This window comes from Bos indicus, chromosome 7 (assembly GCF_029378745.1).
Source record: "Bos indicus isolate NIAB-ARS_2022 breed Sahiwal x Tharparkar chromosome 7, NIAB-ARS_B.indTharparkar_mat_pri_1.0, whole genome shotgun sequence".
Taxonomy (NCBI): domain Eukaryota; kingdom Metazoa; phylum Chordata; class Mammalia; order Artiodactyla; family Bovidae; genus Bos; species Bos indicus.
Window position 1 is genome coordinate 57,045,436 of NC_091766.1, and position 19,366 is coordinate 57,064,801.

Sequence of the window (19,366 nt, forward strand, 5' to 3'; positions counted from 1 at the left end):
TGTGGTAGTCTTGATCAACAAAAAGAAGTGCCATGATGACCAAAGGCTAGGTTACATAAGGAAGGACTGGCTCCTTCAGCTTAGATAGTGCATTTTTTCTCTTGACAAAGTAATGATTAAATGAAATAGTAATGAAGTCAGGGGAAACATATTTTTCAAAAAAATGAAGGCTTCTAGGTTCAACTTATCTATATCAAATATGGAGGAAATACTTTGAAAAAGCTTCCTATATGCTTAACGTCTCTACAAACTAACTATTTAATTTTAGAAATAGCATGAAATAGAGTTTCCACGTGGCACTACTGGTAAAGAGCCCACCTGCCAATGCAGGAGACATAAAAGATGTGAGCTCAATCCCTGAGTTGGGAAGATCCCCTCGAAGAGGGCATGGCAATCCACTCCAGTATTCTTGCCTAGAGAACTCAACTGACAGAGGAGCCTGGTGGTTACAATCCATCGGGTCACCAAGAGTCGGACATGACTGAAGCAACTTACCCCAGCATGAAATTAGGAACAAATCAGGTAGCACTAACAGTGAGTTTCCTTTGAAAGAAGACTCTAATAATCTTAGCTTAAATTTGTTTCTAAACAGATCATATTAACAATTCTTATATTTTAAAAATTATGTTGCTTGTACACAAAGAAAACATGAATATTTTAAAGTATTGGTAAAAGCTAAAGAGAAAAGCAATGAAACTGAAACAAGAATGCTAATTGCCTTCTGCAGTCTGAGAACTGGGGACACTAAGCAACAGCAATAAAAAAAACATATACTCACCATCAGCTGAATATTTATCAACAGCTTGGGACAAAGTGAGGAAGTTGCCTGTGGATTTTGACATCTGAAAAAGAAAGTCAATGATAAGGCTTTAGTAAGAGTACATATAAATAAAGTAAACCAGATCAGCCACATCAAATTAAATGAGCAGGCTACAACTAGATAAAGATAAAAAGGATTAGAAACATGCAAAGGAAAAGACACTTTACACTTATTTTACAGAGGAGAAAACTGAAATCCAGTCAACACAATGACTTGCCTGAGTAAGTAATCTGCTGCTGCTGCTGCTAAGTCGCTTCAGTCGTGTCCGACTCTGTGCGACCCCATGACGGCAGCCTATCAGGCTCCCCCGTCCTGGGATTCTCCAGGCAAGAGTACTAGAGTGGGGTGCCATTGCCTTCTCCGAGTAACTAATCTAGTCAGTGACAAAGCTAGGACAGCATCTCCTGTGTGACACTCAGTCCATGGCTCTTTCCATTAACTGATACTGTTGCTTGGGAATTGGTTTAGACGTGGAATGATTACACTATAACTATGGAACACTGCAGCTGGTTATAAGAGCTTTATAACAATTAGAGTCATTCAGAAAAGAATGGACAAGCTCATTAGGTCAAAATTAGGAAACTTTAGGAAACAAATTTAGGAAACTTCTTGTCATTAGGTCACAATAGTTGCTTACTCAAGTTGTGCTCTGCCTGAGGGCAGCACAAGTAAGTAGGCACTGTGCACAGCCCAGCAATCTTTATTGTTTAAAAAATTTCTATGCTTGGTAACTTTGCTAACACCAAAGAGAAGCGGCCATTCTATCAAGTTTCTACTACAGAGCAATAAATCTTGTAATAAAATGAGTATGAAAGTTAAGCGAAAGTGTAAGTCACTCAGTCATGTCCGACTCTTTGCAACCCCTATGGATCCTCTGTCCATGGAATTCTCCAGGCAAGAATAGTGGAGTGGGTAGCCATTCCCTTCTCCAGGAGATCTTCCTGATCCAGGGACTGAATCCAGGATGTCCTGAATTGCAAACAGATTCTTTACTGTCCGAGCCACCAGAAAGCCCTCTACCAGGGACATACAGTGTATACATAACACAACAATGTGGAGACCAAAGGAAACATCATGTTATATTAATAGCAGGATTTATACCTGTACTCTCATTTACACACATGCACACACATATATATATATAAATATATATATAGTTCCACCTTGACCTACGAAGAAAAAATGAGTTCAACAATCAAAAGTCCTTGCTGATTTAACAAAATCTATAAAGTAGCTATTTTTCAGCCTAATGTACAAGTTATCTTAAATGAACTTTTTTATTCCCTGTTAGGGCACTGGTTAAAAAAAAAATCTCATTTTGCAATTCATATCATCTGCTATTTGTTTAAATCTATAACTATTTTCATTATTATATAGCAATGAATATTCTTTCATCATTAATATTCCATCAGATATAGCAAGATTCAATGGTTGGAACAAGTCCAACTTGTTAGGATTGTTATTAATGAGAAATAAGTAACATTGCAATTTAATTTTTTTTTTTGTTTAGTTGAGGAAGCGTGCCCCTTTCTCCAGAGAAGGCAATGGCACCCCACTCCAGTACTCTTGCCTGGAAAATCCCATGGACAGAGGAGCCTGGAGGGCTGCAGTCCATGGGGTCGCTGAGGGTCTGACACGACTGAGCGACTTCACTTTCACTTTTCACTTTCATGCATTGGAGAAGGAAATGGCAACCCACTCCAGTGTTCTTGCCTGGAGAATCCCAGGGACGGGGGAGCCTGGTGGGCTGCCGTCTATGGGGTCGCACAGAATCGGTGTCACACGACTGAAGCGACTTAGCGGTAGCAGGACCTTTCTCATGTGCACAAAGGCATTATAGGGGCAAAAAAGCGCTTGTCAAGAGGTTGGCATAACTCCTGTTGAGGATACTGAATAATCAGATACTTATGAAGCATTAAAAAAATCATATATATTATTAATATATGTACTATGATTATACTACTGTGATACTACTAGTATAATTGTAGTATCATTAGCAGCAATAGGGGAAGTTGCAGTAGTATAGGGAGAGAGATACTTTCTAGAAAGAAGCATTAAATAACACTTAAGAATCCTACAGGCTCCAAAATTCTATTATTCTAATTTAGTGGCTAGTCACAATAAAAAGCAAAAACCACCAAATTATTTTCTCAACTTAATGAGAAAGATGCAGGGTCACAAAGCTAGAATCTTTATATTTCCTGTCCATTTCTCTGTCTCTCTTCTCTGGTAACAATTTGTCACTCTTTGCCACTCTAACTCTAAGACAATTATTATATAGGAAAGTTTTCCCCATCCCTCCTCTCAATTAATACTATCTACTCTACTCACTCAATTTTAAATATAAATCTTTAATTTACATTGGTAGTACTAAAAATTTTAAATGCAAGATTTTTAACTGTCTGATTTTCATATTCTTTATTTAAGAAAGTACAACATCCTAAATCTGAAAAACATTTCTGCAGAATTCTAACGTTTCAAGAGGTAATGAGCGTTACCTTCTCAGAGTTGAGGAGGAGATGTCCATTGGCTCTCACAGCTACAGGCCATTTATCACTTGACAGGTAAATGTGTAAAGACAGAAAATAAAATTTAAAGATTATGGTTTAGCCTTAAAAACTTGAGGTAAATGCTAAGAGTCATAATGTTTCTTAAGGCAAATGTGCAGGGATATTTATTGAGTCCTATTTATAACAGGAAACAAATGAAAACAAGTATCCATTAGTAAAAGGACTGGTTTATAAATTATGGTGCAGGCATACGATGAAATACTATGAACTATCTTAAAAATAGAGGCCAGGCTATACATATAGATATAAAAAGATCTTTGTTGTTTAGTCACTAAGCTGTGTTTGACTCTTTTGCAACCCCGTGGACTACAGCCCGTCAGGGTCCTCTGTCCATGGGATTTCCCAGGCAGGAATACTGAAGTGGGTTGCTATTTTCTTCTCCAGGGGATCTTCCCGCCCCAGGGACTGAACCCACATCTCCTGCATTGCAGGTAGATTCTTTCCCACTGTGCCACCAGGGACAGATCATCTTCCACGAAAAGTTGCAGTGAAAATTACATGAGTTACTAAAAGTGATTTTACCAGTGATAGCATAAGCACCTGAAGCTACCACTTATCTATAATTTTAACACGCTTATATATGTCCAAAACTTGATGCAATGGGATAAATATTCAACCATGTTACTAACAAGTATTTCTAAGACACCTGATTTCTCCAAAAACACATTTAAACCAATAGAGAAAACTAATTGAATGACAACAACCACATCAGATTTATTTTATTCCTCTTCTTCAAAATCTTTTATTCTTGAGAAAGAAAATGTAATCTCATTCTAAATGCAATCTCACCCTAAATACAAGAAGTTCCATGAGATTGCTTTGGTTCTGCAAAATAAAAATTGAACAGTGGGAGGGGTTTGTTTCTCCAGCTACTTGAAGACAGGAGAGAAAGACACAGGGGCATGTCTGGGTCAAAAGGGAAGATGACAGAAAGAATACTCTTGAGCACATGGTATTAAAAATGCATCTCTGATCCAGATTCTAGTCAGAACATCATGACTTAATACTGGAAACTTGGGGTTCTCAGCTCTAAAGGGATGTTTCCTTCCCATTCTAATGACCTAGGCTCTGTTTGAAATTGCCTGTTAACAAGTCAAATGAGTCATGTAATAGGTCAAGCGTATTACTGATTGACCATCAAAGTATCTGAAATGTGAAATGCTTTGGCAGCCCAAAGCAGGTATGAGAATTTCTGGATATAATAGGAGAAGGTGTGCTTTCTCCTTCAGTACATTTAATGTAAGAAAAAGAATGTATTGGCAAATCTAACCTTACCCTCTACAATAACATCAGTATATTTAAAGCCACAAGGAACCCTTGTCAATAATCAATACATGTAGTTCACAGCTTTTTTGGCACTCACCATTCTTCTGGCCACATAGCCACATGATTATAAAGGAAATATGAAAGATGATTTGGAATAAGATCCTTGCCAGAGGCTCGAAGATCCACAGGATACCAGAACTCAAATTCCTGCTTTAACTGATCTAATTTTTCCTTTGGGATCTGAGTCTTAGGAAATGGAGCTTCCTTGAAGAAAATATAATCCCAAACTTCCTTGGTCATTTGCTGTGGTCTGTATTAAAATAAAAGTAACGGATAAACAACAACAGAACATATATATATAGTTTCGTTGAAAAAAACCAGCATTCTAATCCAACCATGAAGTAGAAATCGGGTTTTTTTAAGTATTTATTCTATTTATTCATTTGTTTGGCTGTGTTGAGTCTTCGCCGTGCATAGGGGATTGTCACCGCACCACGCCAGGTCTTTCATTTCAGCACAGACTCTTCAGTTGTGGCACAGGGTCAGTAGTTGCACAACTCGGCCTTAGTTGCTCCTCAGCATGTGGCATCTTAGTTCCCCGACTAGGGATTGAACCCATACCCCGTGCATTACAAGGTGGATTCTTAACTACTGGACCACCAGTGAAGTCCCAGAAATCGCTTTCTTAATGTTTTACAGTAACAAATGAGAACAAGAGACTCCCATAAGAATAAAGAGTGAATAACAGAGGGGTTACTTATTACTTTTTCTCAATTCAAAAGCAAAACCATCATGACAAAATTCCACTAAATGAATTCTTATAAAAACGAATTATTAGAAAGTATTTTCACGGACTTCTCTGGTGGTCCAGGGGTTAAGAATCTGCCTTCCAATGCAGGGGACATGGATTCAATCCCTGGTTGAGGAACTAAGATCCCACTTGTCAAGGGGCAAATAAGCCCACATTCTGCAACTATAGAACCCATGCGCTCTGAAGCCTGCACACCACAATTAGAGAGAAACCTTGAGCACTGAAAAGTCCTTGCACTGCATCTAAAGATCTGGAATGCCACAACAAAGATATTGCCTCATCTAAGATCGAATGCATCCAAAAATAAATTAATTTTTTTTAAAAAAAGCATTTCAATACATAAATCAAAAGATTATATCTCACGCTAACAAATCACCTTTCTTCCCCTATCCATTTACCAACCTGATGCCCAACGGAGACTCTGCTTGTCCATGCAAGTCACCTCCCTGCAGCAGGTGTGCAACTGTGTAAAATGCCATGTAAATAGTGGAGTCAGAGAGCGATTCAATCAGCCACTGCTCATCCCATGGCAAACGAGTACCTGTAAGTAAAAGGAAGAAAATTCGTGCAAGATGAATCTAAGAGACACTTCACCCCAGAATTCACATTTTCAAAAGCAGGTCTCTAGCACTGACAAAGCTACTTTTGTAGGTTTCTAAATTTACTTGAATAATATAAACTGATAAATTTTTTTAAAAAAGGTGAAGCACTAGAAATTTTCTATTTAAAATAACTGCACCATAAAATTATATGGGTTAGATACTTCTGCCATCAGGTGAATAGGAGTGGGGACCAGACCCTAGTTTCTCTCACCCTCTAACCAAAATCCTCTCACTTCCAGCTCAGAAAAACAATGGAAGAGAAGGGAAAATGGTGAAGGGTTAACCTGCTATGTAACTGGCAAAGTCATTCACACGGAAACCTGAAGTTTGCTTACCTAAGCCATAAGTTCTCGAGCAAGCGTGCTCCTGTAGCCAATCTAAAGTTGCTTCGAAATTCCTCCTAGTCTCCTCACAGTACCTGGACAGATCAGAATATAAAGTGTCTCTCCTCTTCGGCTTCATTGTCTTCCCCGTTTCTCATCTCCTTCCCCTTCCCCTTGGAGAAGGGAATGGCAACCCACTCTAGTATTCTTGCCTGGAGAATTCCATGGATGGAGGAGCCTAGAGGGCTACAGTCCACAGACTCACAGAGCTGGACATGACTGAGCCACTAACACTTCCCCTTCCCCAGCACCTTCTCCCATCTTACGTTTCCAGGTTCTTCAAGCATTGGGATGTCTGTTTTTTCCAGTTCTCTTCTCCATAATCCAAGTACCTGGGAGTGGACAAATTGATTAAAAAAAAAAAGTCAAGGATAAGCAAAGTGATGGGAGAAAATTTCTGCTTGCCATCTATAAAAGAAACTAACCACTGGTCACACAGGGCCACAACACATTCATCTGAAGACCTGGATATAACTTGTTTCTCTGGTTCCATGTAAATATATGCATCTCCCTAGATGAAAGTAAATAAAAATATGTCAGATACCATGGCAAAGCAATCTCTATTCCTCAAGGATAAGAAAAGAAGTAACTTAAAAAAAAAATGCTCTACCACCAATAACTAAATTGCAAGTTTTCACTATATCTTCCCTCTTCCCAGAGTAGAAGTTACTTGCCTTTCTTTCTGTATATCACTTGTTTCTGAAAAGGCCTGCATCTTTATCAATCAGGTGGATCACCTTCCCTAGGTACAGCTTATTCCTTTGCAGAGTAAAAGATGTTTAACAGCTTCTACTGCTATGGTTTGAAGGCTATGGCAGCCTTCTATTTTTGTTATAAGAAAAACATAAAAATTGGAAACTAAATGCATGGAACAACTGCCTTTAAAAAAAACACATGCATGAAAACTAGATATGGAAAGTAACATTACTAAAGATTTACAGTATCGTGAAAAATTCCCACTAGAAAACTGACCATAAATTTTATTTTTTTTTTAATATTAAAACAAATATCTCTTAAGGTGTTACAATCCCAAGCTTATTAGGATAATTTTTAAAAATAATTCAGCATTGTTATTCATAAAATGATTCACTGCTCTGTATACTTAACGCAAGTTCTTCATACTGAAACAGGTAGGGCTTTGGTTTAACAATGGTAAATTAAAAACAGACATGCAATTAACTCTGCTCCTTCTCAAAATTCGAACAAATGACAACAAAGAGGTTTTCTTTTTATTGGTATGAAGTTACAAAGACAAGAATGGGAGAAGAAATAACATCAAACAAATTTTGGAAACTAAAAAGCAGAATGACTGACAATTGTATTAGTGGACCAAAGGAAGCTAGCTGAATCCTAAGCCCACAGACAAGAGAGCTGAATTCTTGTAGCTCAGTTGGTAAAGAATCTGCCTACAATGCAGGAGATCTGGGTTCAATCCCTGGGTGGGGAAGAACCCCCGGAGAAGGGAAAGGCTACCCACTCCTATATTCTGGCCTGGAGAGTCCCACGGACTGTATAGTCCCTACGGTTGTAAAGAGTCGGACACGACTGAGCAACTTTCACTTCACTTCACTTGCATTACAGAACCTCCAAAAGACTCGAGATTTGTGGCACAAGACAGCTCTGGAAAAGGAGGTAACATGAGGCTGGAAAGAGGAAGACTAACTGAAGTCTTTTAAAGAAGTTAGAACCAGATACCCTAATCCCACACTATGCAGACAGGCAGCTGCCTCTCCCTGTGCCTGCAGAGCAATGAGGGTTTATACTCCAGACAGGACAACACAGAGTCTCCCAACCAGAGGACAAAGTTGAGGGAATGGGTTTCATAGTGAAAAGAGGGGGATTAAGAGAAAGTCAGCACATGGGTGCTGATACCCACTCTAGCAATCTTCCTTCATGTTAGCTCCCAGAATGCTCACTTAGCTTAGACCCTTTAAGCCAGAAACTGAAGAATCTTCTGAGGGGAATCTAACAAACCACAAAGCCCTAATTAACAACAAGGCTAATAACATCAGGGCTTCCCTCTGGCCCAAATGGAACTTCCAGATCTCTCCCAGTGACAAGTCCTACCTATATCCAAAAAGGTTCCAATCATCTTTTTGTATGCACTCTTAAATTATCAATAGTTTTCCTCAGACTAATAAGAAATTAAAATTTCATATTCATGAAATAAGAATTGCAGCATCCTATCACAAAAGATCAGATAACAAGAATAAGTTCTTAAACTGGCTATGAGTTGGTAAATGCTTAAGCTGAGTAAGAGGTATACAGGAATTCATTACACTACTCCATTTTTTTATGTTTGAAATTTTCTACACAAAGAAAAAAATTTAGTGATTTTTTAGGAATATTTATATACACATGCACAAGCACACGTAGAGCTGATATAAAAAACACACAGTAAACAAACGCACAAAAACTCATAGCAAGAAAAAGTTGAGGGACTCCCCCAGAGAGAAAAGCAAAAGAACTTCCAGAGTCTAATAGAGCCAATATCTGAATAGTAAGAATTCCGAAAACAAAAATAAAGAATAAGAAGGGATAAAACAATTAAACAAAAAGTAAATCTTCCCAGAATTGAAGAACGTAAGTTTCCAGACTGAAGGAGCCGATCCTACACCCAGAAGAATGAATGAAAACTAATCTACATCAAATAAATCATCATGAAATTTCAAAAGAGAGGATTCTATAAGCTTGGCTGGGGAGGGGAGACATAGATCACGCCATACCAGAACGGTTTTGGACTTCTTAACAGCATCACTGAACCAGAACACTATGGGTAATGGCCTTCAAATTTTTAAGGGAAAATTATTTCTAACCCAGAATCCTACATCTAAGCATTCAAGTATGAGGACAGAATAAAGATATTTCAGATATAAAAGGTCACAAAATTTACCTTCCAGGTACCCTTTTCCAGGAACATTTCTAGACGCAGAGCTTCAACAAAACAAGAAAGTAAATAAGAAAGAAGCAGCCATGGGATCAAGGAGATCCAACTCAAGAAAAACTAAGGAAATCCTAAGTAACAGTGGAGGAACATCCCAGATGACATTCGTGCATGCCTACAGTAAGCAACCAGTCTGGATGACTGCAACAGGCTGGAAGGCTCTGGGAGAACTTTCTCTAAGATGTAAACAATAGCACACTGATGTGTTTCAAAGTATAGAAAAGAAAAATAAACAGTTGGACAGAGTTTGGGGATGAAGTGTCTATAATTATATTTAGAAGTAAAAAAAGTAGAGAAAGAAAAAAAAGACAGTTATTAACTCCAAGGAAAACCAAAAGCTAAGGAAGAGAAGTTCTCACTGTATACTATTTATGGATCAGCCATGTCTCAACACACTGACTACCTCTCTAACCTAAGTTATAATATACCTATACTAGGAAGATGTGGGGTGAAGAAGTATATACAAATGTGAGGTTAGAGGGGAAGACACAGGTTGGAGAAGAGTTAAATCTTGATCTTTCATAGCAGGAAATCAATGGCTAATGCCTAAAACTGAAATTTAAAATTTTAAAAATTTAAAAAAATTTTAAATTACACTATAAGAGTTTAGATTAGAGATCTGTAAGCGAGGTGGAGATACTAAAATAAATAACAAAACAGATGAAAGTAAGCCTGTCCAAGGAAGAGAAATTTAAGAGAATGTGGATGAATGGAGAGGAAACTGCTGCCTTTTTTTAACAAGTCTTACAGACCACAGTCTCTCTGTATTACAGGTATACGTAACTATCAAAAACAAAAATTCAGTTTCAAAAGTTCAGCAGCTAAGTAACTCAACAACAACAAAAAATTACAACAAAAATGAAGAGGGGGGAAAAGGATGAAAGCAAAAAGTAAAGCACTACAGAAAGAACTGTTAACTACCTCTACTGCAAACGGTCTCTGCCAGAAAGCATCATTAAAGTTCACTGTATGTAATCTACACATGCCAACTTTAGAACATTACCTTCATCAACATTACAGGTGGGATGTTCAGGTTAAATGAATTGCTATTATTAAACAGGTCTTCAATTTTATATGTAAATAAAATTATATCTTTAATACAGCTCCAGGTTCTACTACAGAAAATTGCTAATTAACATTGTAAAGTCTATGAACCAAAAGCACTTCTAAAACAGCCTTCAGGGGATAGTCTATTACATACAGTATCAATCATCTTGTTTCTAATAGTCTTCTTTACGTCTTGGACCTTCTGTCCTTTAAATCCATCCACCAACATTACCTTAAAGGATAAGAAGTGTAAAAACACATACAATTAAAATTTGCTTTGGGTCCCCCCTTAAACTTTCTCCTACCTAAATTTACCTCCACAAACAACCAGGATATTTTTAGTGTGAAATTTATCACATTTATAACCATACATCTTTATTTTGGCACAGCTTGGACAACTAATAGTTATAACACACTTGTTTTTCTTTTAGTGTAACTAGAATATGTATTATGAACATGATTACAAAGAAAAGTTCACTTCCTTCCCACTTCTTAGGTTTCCATGTGGAGAGAATTCCTTTGCCCTAATTCCCATCATTCCTAAAGGCTTTGGGGGAAGGAACTGAGCCAATGCAGCTCAGCCCCAGTTAGGCTTCTCTTTTCAACTCCATCTGTTGCCAGCAAGCATTCTCCTTTGCCTGGCCATGTGATAAACTTGGCTCTGAGAGGAAGGCCTATGGTTTCTCAACTCTGCCTTTTATGTAATGGGGAGATTTAATTCTTGGGCAAAGTATTGCCTTGCCCATTGCTGTCACAGAGCTAAGATACCATCCCCTTCTGGCTGATACTGACCTCTATCTATCTAATTCCTGTTGACTCTTTCAACAGGAATTTATAAGGTTTTATCCTTTTGAGGTTTTGGGTTTTTTATTTTTGGCCATACCTCACAGCTTATAGAATTTTAGTTCCCAATCCAGGGATCAAACTTGGGCCTTCAGCAATGAGAAGGCAGAGTACTAAACACAGGATCACCAGGGAATTCCCAATACTTTCTACCTTAAGTGGAAAGACATGTTTTCTATTTTCACCTTCAATCCTCTAACATGCCAAAATGCTCCGCATCTATTTAATTCATCATTATGAAATTATAGATAATTGATCATCATGGCACAGGGGTTAACAGCACAAATCTTAGAGCCAAGTTGCCTAGTTTGAGTTCCAGCTCTGCTTTGACCTAGCTATCTGGCTGATACAGGGTAAATTACTTAGTGTCTTAGTACCTTAATTTCCTTATCTGTTAAATGGGAATAAGTGCCTACTTTGCAAGGTCATTTTGAGATGTAAGTAAGTGAATATGTGAGTGCTATATTAGTGTTGGCTCTTAGTGTCATCCAAAACATGGATGAGTTGAGTTTTAAAGAAGACATATAAACAATATTTGGTCATACAGAGAAATAGAAAGCAAAAGTAAAAAACATTCTCATTTACAGCCTTCAAAATCTTCATTTCAACCTCAAGTCACTAACAACTTGACTGGGTTTTTACTTTCACAAGCTTCACCTTCTTTCCATGGAAATGTAAGCCACATTAACATATGTACAATTAAGAAGAAAAGAGAGGTTCAAAAATTGTGCTAAGATGGCATGTAGTAGTTGTATTAACAAGTAAATTAATGAACTGAATGAAACTGCTTATTTAAAATTTCATCTCAATAAGAGAGCAAAGGGATCGGGTATTGTCCATGCAATAAACCTTTGGCGTGTATTGCACAGTACAACGAACTAACCTTAAACATCTTCTTGAGAAATTCACTCAGAGATTAGGGGCACAAAAATGGAACTTCTGTAATACTACTGGACAAAAACAGATTAAAAAAAAAAGAAATTTGGAAAGAGAAGAACATAATCTTATAACCTTCAGTTCGGTTCAGTTGCTCAGCCATGTCTGACTCTTTGAGACCCCATGGACTGCAGCACGCCAGGCTTTCCTGTCCATCACCAACTCCCAGAGTTTACTCAAACTCACGTCCATCAAGTCGGTGATGCCATCAAACCATCTCATCCTCTGTCATCCCCTTCTCCTCCTGCCTTCAATCTTTCCCAGCATCAGGGTCTTTTCACATGAGTCAGTTCTTTGCATCAGGTGGCCAAAGTACTGGAGTTCACCTTCAGCATCAGTTCTTCCAATGAATATTCAGGACTGATTTCCTTTAGGATGGACTGGTTGGATCTCCTTACAGTCCAAGGGACTCTCAAGATATTCTCCAACACCACACTTTAAAAGCATCAATTCTTTGGCACTCAGCTTTCTTTATGGTCCAACTCTCACACCCATACGTGACTACCGGAAAAACAATAGCTTTGACTAGATGGACATTTGTTGGCAAAGTAATGTCTCTGCTGTTTAATATGCTATCTAGGTCGGTCATAACTTTTCTTCCAAGGAGCAAGCGTCTTTTAATTTCATGGCTGCAATCACTATCTGCAGTGATTTTGGAGCCCAAGAAAATAAAGTCTGTCACTGTTTCCATTGTTTCCCCATCTATTTGCCATGAAATGATGGGATCTGATGCCATGATCTCAGTTTTCTGAATGCTGAGTTTTCAGCCAACTTTTTCACTCTCCTCTTTGACTTCCATCAAGAGGCTCTTTAGTGCCTCTTCACTTTTTGCCATAAGAGTGGTGTCATATTCATATCTGAAGTTATTGATATTTCTCCGGACAATCTTGATTCTACCTTGTGTTCCATCCAGCCCAGCATTTTACATGATGTTCTCTGCATATAAGTTAAATAAGCAGGGTGACAGTATGCCACCTTGACGTATTCCTTTCCCAATCTGGAACCAGTCCATTGTTCCATGTCTAGTTCTAACTGTTGCTTTTTGACCTGCATACAGATTCCTCAAGAGGCAGGTCAGGTGGTCTGGTATTCCCATCTCTTTCAGAATTTTCCACAGTTTGTGGTGATCCACAGTCAAAGGCTTTGGCATAGTCAATAAAGCAGAAATAGATGTCTTTCTGGAACTTTCTTGCTTTTTCAATGATCCAACGAATGTTGGCAATTTGATCTCTGGTTCCTCTGCCTTTTCTAAATCCAGCTTGAACGTGTGGAAATTCTCAGTTCACACACTGTTGAAGCCTCGCTTGGAGAATTTTGAGCATTACTTTGCTAGCGTGTGAGATGAATACAATTGTGCGGTAGTCTGAACATTCTTTGACACTGCCTTTCTTTGGGATTGGAATGAAAACTGACCTTTTCCAATCCTGTGGCCACTGCTAAGTTTTCCAAATTTGCTGGCATATTGAGTGCAGCACTTTCACAGGATCATCTTTTAGGTTTTGAAATAGCTCAACTGGAATGCCATCACCTCCACTAGTTTTGTTCATATCTTATAGTAATCCCTCTCAAATCAGGACACAGCTGAAATTGTATTAAATTTTTCTATATTTTTTTCTAAATCAGTAAGAAGAAAACCAAAGATCATGGAGTACGTAAATCAAACAAAAATGATAACAAAAATATTACTTACACCATCATAAAAACCTCTTAGGTACAATTTCTCCTTTGCTTCTGCAAGTTTTTCTCGGTCATTCTGGCTCTGAATTTTCAACTCATCACATATAGTTACAGCAGAAAGCTTTCCAAAATCTGGGATTTCAATGACTGGCACCTGCAAAAAAGAGAAATGTAAAACTATTCACACTGAATGAACATAAAAACAGCCTTATGGGCACAGTCCTTTGCCTCCACTGTCCAATGAAGTCATATGAGATTTTATATATCATTAGGTCAGCTCCACACATTAGGGAAAACATCCAGATGTGAATCTATCTTCCTACTGTCCATAGGAACCAGCCAAATTTTCTGCACCAACCCCCACACTCTCCTTTCCTCACTACACATATAGCTTCCACAGCTCTCAAGCCCTCACTGGCATATAATTTACTGAATAATGTTCAAAACTGGCAAAATGATGCATGCATGTGTGCTAAATCATTTTAGTCATGTCCAACTCTCTGCAACCCTACAGACTGTAGCCTGCCAGGCTGCTCTCTCCACGGGATTCTCCAGGCAAGAATACTGGAGTGGATTGCCATTTCCTACTCCAGGGGATCTTCCAGACCCAAGGATTGAACCCTAGTCTCTTATGTATCCTGCATTGGCAGGCAGATTCTTTACCACTAGCGCCACCTGGGAAGCCAGCGAAATGATGTAAACAACTGAATTTATGGATGGTCTTATTTCTGATTTATATTAAGTCTTCTGGAGTCTCCATGAAAATTGTTCACTAGTAATTTACATTTCTAAAGACACTAACATGAAAGCATAAACTTTCAAGAGTAACGTGGCAAAATTTTATCTTTAGAAGCCTGGAAATCTGCCACACTAGAAAATAAGTTACTACAGAATTGGTGATACTAAAAGGCAAACTATTTGTTTCTTCTCGAACTGCAGGTGCCAGGTGCTAAGAAAATGCCTACTGTTAAAGTCTTTTGTTTGCTCTTATCCATCCCAGCAGATATCAAATTAAAGCAAATAAACTCTTAAACTCTCTCTTATTTTCATTCTCTATGAGTTGGGGATGGACAGGGAGGCCTGGCGTGCTGCTGTCCATGGGGTCACAAATGGTCAGATACGACTAACCAACTGAACTGAACTGAACCAATTATTTAATTCTGTTACAAGTGTTAGCTCTTTTCTTCCTCTAATGAAAAGATGGACATTAATATTCTGAATCATCTATGTACTCACAGGTTCAAATGGCAAGACCATGTCATCTCTAATTCCATACTTCACTCGTAAAGCCTACAAAAACAAAAAGGAAGTTAACACTAATGATCAGTATTTTTCTGGTATTATCATTAAGAGAAATACCCTCTAAACTTTTTTTTAAGTATTTTTCTTCTTTCCATAAAGAACAATTTTTTAATTTTATAGACAAAACTCTCAAGAAGGGATGCATGACTTTTAAAAACTAAACAGTTTAAGTTAGACTGAATAGCTTAAATGTTGAAACTATACAGTCAAAAGCAAAAGTTCACACAGACACACACATATCACTTAAAATGAAGTTCACATTTCAGTTGCAATGAAAATGCAAGTATCAGAAAACTTGTTTTTACAAAACTTTCTCTCGTTAGCAACCAGGTTGCTCTTCAGCAGGTGAATAAATAAACATACATCCAGACAACAGAATATTATTCAGTGCTAAAAAGAAACAAGCTATGATGCTATGAAAAGACATGAGAAACCAAAATGCTTATTACTAACTGAAAGAAAATCTAAGAAAGCTACATACCGTATGAATCCAACTATTACATGACTTTCGGAAAAGGTAAAATTATGGTGACAATTAAAAAGATCAGTGGTTGCCAGGAGTGGGAGGGAAGACAGATGAACAAGAAGAGCACAGAGGATTTTAAAGGCAGCGCTGTATATCATAATGATGGATACATGTCATTAAATGTTTGCATAAACCCACAGAATGTACAATACCAAGAATGAACCCTAAGGTAAACTATGGACTCTGGGCAATTATGACGTCAATGTAGGTTCATCTTTGATAAAAACGTACCACTCCGGTGAGTGACACTAATAATGGGGGAGGCAATGCAGGTGTTGAAGAAGGGGTATTACATGGGAATCTCTGTGCCTTCCTCTCTATTTTCATTATGAACCTAAAACTGTCCTAAGAAAATAAGTCTTAAAAAAGATTCTACGGGGACTTCCCTGGCAGTCCAGTAGTTAAGACATCACGCCTCCACAGCAGAGGGCGCAGGGTCAATCCCTAGTTGGGGAACTAAGATCCCGCATGCCTCACGAGACAGCCAAAAAAAAAGGTTCTATGAAATACTATATTTAAAATTCAAATCACAGGAAAACATATAAATATCAAGAAACAGGTTAAAGATAGCATTAAAAAGATATCTGCATAGTTTTTCAGCCTAATTCAACAGTTCAGTGGTACCTAACCAACGAGATGATAAAGAGGAAATGTGAACATGAAACACAGAAACTCACTTGCTTTTTCTTCAAGTCTCTGAGGGCAGCAAAATCATCAGGAGAGTCGGAAGGAACACTTGTGACCACACCAGTGCCTTATAAAAGAAAGTGTGGAATTAACTAATAGCAACCAGAATGTGTACACCAAAGAATTTCTACAAAGAAATAAACTCTTTACCTTTATCCTCCTTGATGGTGAGCATTGGGAGAACATAGATCACCTTGTACGATGTTAAAGGTGCAGAAAGTGATGCACCAAGAATATCCTATGTAAGAAAAAGATCAGTATAAAGAGGAAGTAACCTAATCTAATCATTAAATTTTAAAACTATGTTTATATTTTAAGCCACGAGAAGCTAGTAATCAACAATACTCATTCTTTTTTACCTACAAGACTGGAAATAACTGAAAATAATTATAAAGCCCAAATCTTGTAATGTTGTGAGGAAATTAGTACACTAACATATTGCTTTTAACTTTGCACTCCTTGAGGAAAACAATATAGGAATCCACAGCAAGAGTCACAAAAATGTTCACACAGCTTGGACCCAGCAATCCAATTCTAGGAATTTACCTCAAAAGATTCTTTGAGAATCTTCCCAATGCTGTATTAACTACATTAGCAAAACCTGGAAACAACTAAGACTTTAAATGATTTTTTTCTTTAAATCACTTAATAAAATATGAGACATCAACAAGATAGAATATTATATCTCTGTGTTTCTATTTTAAACAATAATTAGAAAGACAGTTAAGAAGACGTATCTAGTTTCTCTTTAAAATAAAAAAAAGAAGCCCCAACAATATAGGACCCATATTCTTATATATGAATAAGCAGCTTGCAGCTGTTTGTTTAGCTACAGAAATGCACTTTTCAACTCCATATAGTTTCCTTTACCCATATACGTAAGTTGCTTATAGAATTTGGAGCCATAATGATAAAGGCTAAATATCAATTAACAGTTTAAAGCTATTATACCACCCATTTCCCTCATACCAGAATATGCTCAAATTAACAAGGAAAGAAGTTGCATGTAAGAGCAAGAAAAAAAAAAATTGTGTCATTAATACCATTCCCCAAAACCTCTCAGACAGAACTCTAACATCAGGAACTAATGAGATGTGGCAGGACTGCTTATAACAGACGAAGCAATTCAAATATCCACTATACAGAGTCATTAAATAATTTGTGGCATAGCCAAACAATGGAATACTGTGTAACAGTAAAAAATAAGAACAAAGGGAATTCCTTGGCAGTCCTGTGGTTAGGACTCTACTTTCACTGCCAAGGGCCCAGGTTCAACCCCTGGTGAGGGAACTAAGATCCTAAAAGCCACATGGCACAGCCAAAAAAAAGAAAGAACGAGAACAAGGAGATGTTTATCTACTGACAAAATAATTACCAAGAAATAGCTAAGTAAAAAAGAAAGTAAAACACAGAACAATGTGATGAAATACACTGCCGTTTGTGTGTAAAAAAAGAGGGCTAAAGAATATATGTATGTATTTGCTTGTATATACATGAAATACTTCTGGAAGGATTCACAAGACACTGGTTTCACTGACTGCTTATGGAAGAGACAACTGAGTGACTGGGAGTATTTTGTGTACCTTTTGTTTTTTATTTTGGCTGCACAGCCTGCAGAATCTCAGTTCCCCAACCAGGGATGGAACAGGTGCCCTTGGCAGTGAAATCAGAGTCCTAACCACTGGGCCACCAGGGAATCCCTTCTTTTTGTCTTTCAAATTTTGAGTCTTATGAATATTTAGTAATCTAGTCAAAAAATAAATTTACAAAATAAGAAATAAAAGTCCAATTCAAAAGGAGAATTGAGATGGTATTCTACTCATCTTTTTCTTTTAAAAGATTATTTATTAAGATACCAAAGATCAGCACTTAACCAAAGGGAATAAAACACACCGGTAAATAAGTAAAAGTAAAATAAACCTAAGTAAAATAAACTCTAAGGATACTACACGTGCTCATGCACAGTCATGTCCGACTCTGTGCAACCCCACAGACTGTGGCCCACCAGGCTCCTCTGTGCATGGGATTCTCCAGCCAAGAATACTAGAGTGAGCTGCCATCTCTTCCTCCAGAGAATCTTCCCAACCCAAGGATCCAGCCCAAGTCTCCTGTCTCCTGCATTGTAGGCAGATTCTTTACCAGCTGAGCCATCGGGGATTTAGTTAAGATCAAGACTTCCTTTCCAGAAAAAAAAAAGCAGCTGCTACTGCACACCAGGAATGCAGTTAATCCTATTAAAAAAGTAGTATCGGGACTTTCCTGGTCGTCCAGTGTTAAGAATTTACCTGCCAATACAGCAGACATGGGTTCAATCCCTTATCAGGGAAGATCCCACATGCCATGGAGCAACTAAGCCCATGTGCCGCATCTACTGAAGCCCATGTGTCTAGAGCCTATGCTCTGCAACAAGAGAAGCCACCGCAGTGAGCAGTTGGAGCACCGCAACTAGAGAGCAGCCCCTGCTCACTGCAACGAGACAATGCCCACGCACAGCAAAAACGACCCATTTTTTAGAAGGAGTAATATAATGTCAACTGCAGCTATACTAAATCTCTTGAGGAGAACTGTATTTTTCAATCAGATAATTACTGAGCAGAAACGTAAGATTCAAAAATGCTATTTTAGGGAATTCTCTGATAATGCAATGGTTAGGACTCCAGGCTTCCACCGCCAGGGGCCTGTGGCTTAATCGCTGGTGGGGGAACTAAGATCCCACAAGCCACACAGTATGGTCAAAAAAAATTTTTTTCTAATAAATACATAAATAAAAATGCTGTTTTACTGATATGGTCACACAATGAATATACCACAGCAATTAAAAAGCAAACAAAAAGAACAAACTACTACTACATATACAACATGGGTGAATCTCACAGGCATCACATTGAGCCAAAGAAGCTAGACATAAAAGAGTACAGACTATACAATTTCACTATGTAAAGTTCATGAAGA

General features: G+C 37.9%; 1 protein-coding gene across 2 annotated transcripts in view; it reads right to left on the minus strand.

The window, feature by feature from the left end:
• Window positions 1–19,366, minus strand: part of LARS1 (leucyl-tRNA synthetase 1) — a 70,543-nt gene that overhangs the window by 24,636 nt on the left and 26,541 nt on the right. For both annotated transcript variants that reach the window (XM_070793742.1, XM_070793741.1), the window contains exons 11-22: window positions 16,565–16,652; window positions 16,405–16,481; window positions 15,136–15,189; window positions 13,913–14,053; window positions 10,598–10,675; window positions 6,878–6,963; window positions 6,719–6,784; window positions 6,405–6,487; window positions 5,870–6,008; window positions 4,754–4,966; window positions 3,319–3,376; window positions 779–842 (exon numbers count right to left, since the gene is read on the minus strand). In XM_070793742.1, the coding sequence (XP_070649843.1) occupies window positions 779–842; window positions 3,319–3,376; window positions 4,754–4,966; window positions 5,870–6,008; window positions 6,405–6,487; window positions 6,719–6,784; window positions 6,878–6,963; window positions 10,598–10,675; window positions 13,913–14,053; window positions 15,136–15,189; window positions 16,405–16,481; window positions 16,565–16,652 (1,147 nt within the window). The remainder of the gene's footprint in view (window positions 1–778; window positions 843–3,318; window positions 3,377–4,753; window positions 4,967–5,869; window positions 6,009–6,404; window positions 6,488–6,718; window positions 6,785–6,877; window positions 6,964–10,597; window positions 10,676–13,912; window positions 14,054–15,135; window positions 15,190–16,404; window positions 16,482–16,564; window positions 16,653–19,366) is intronic.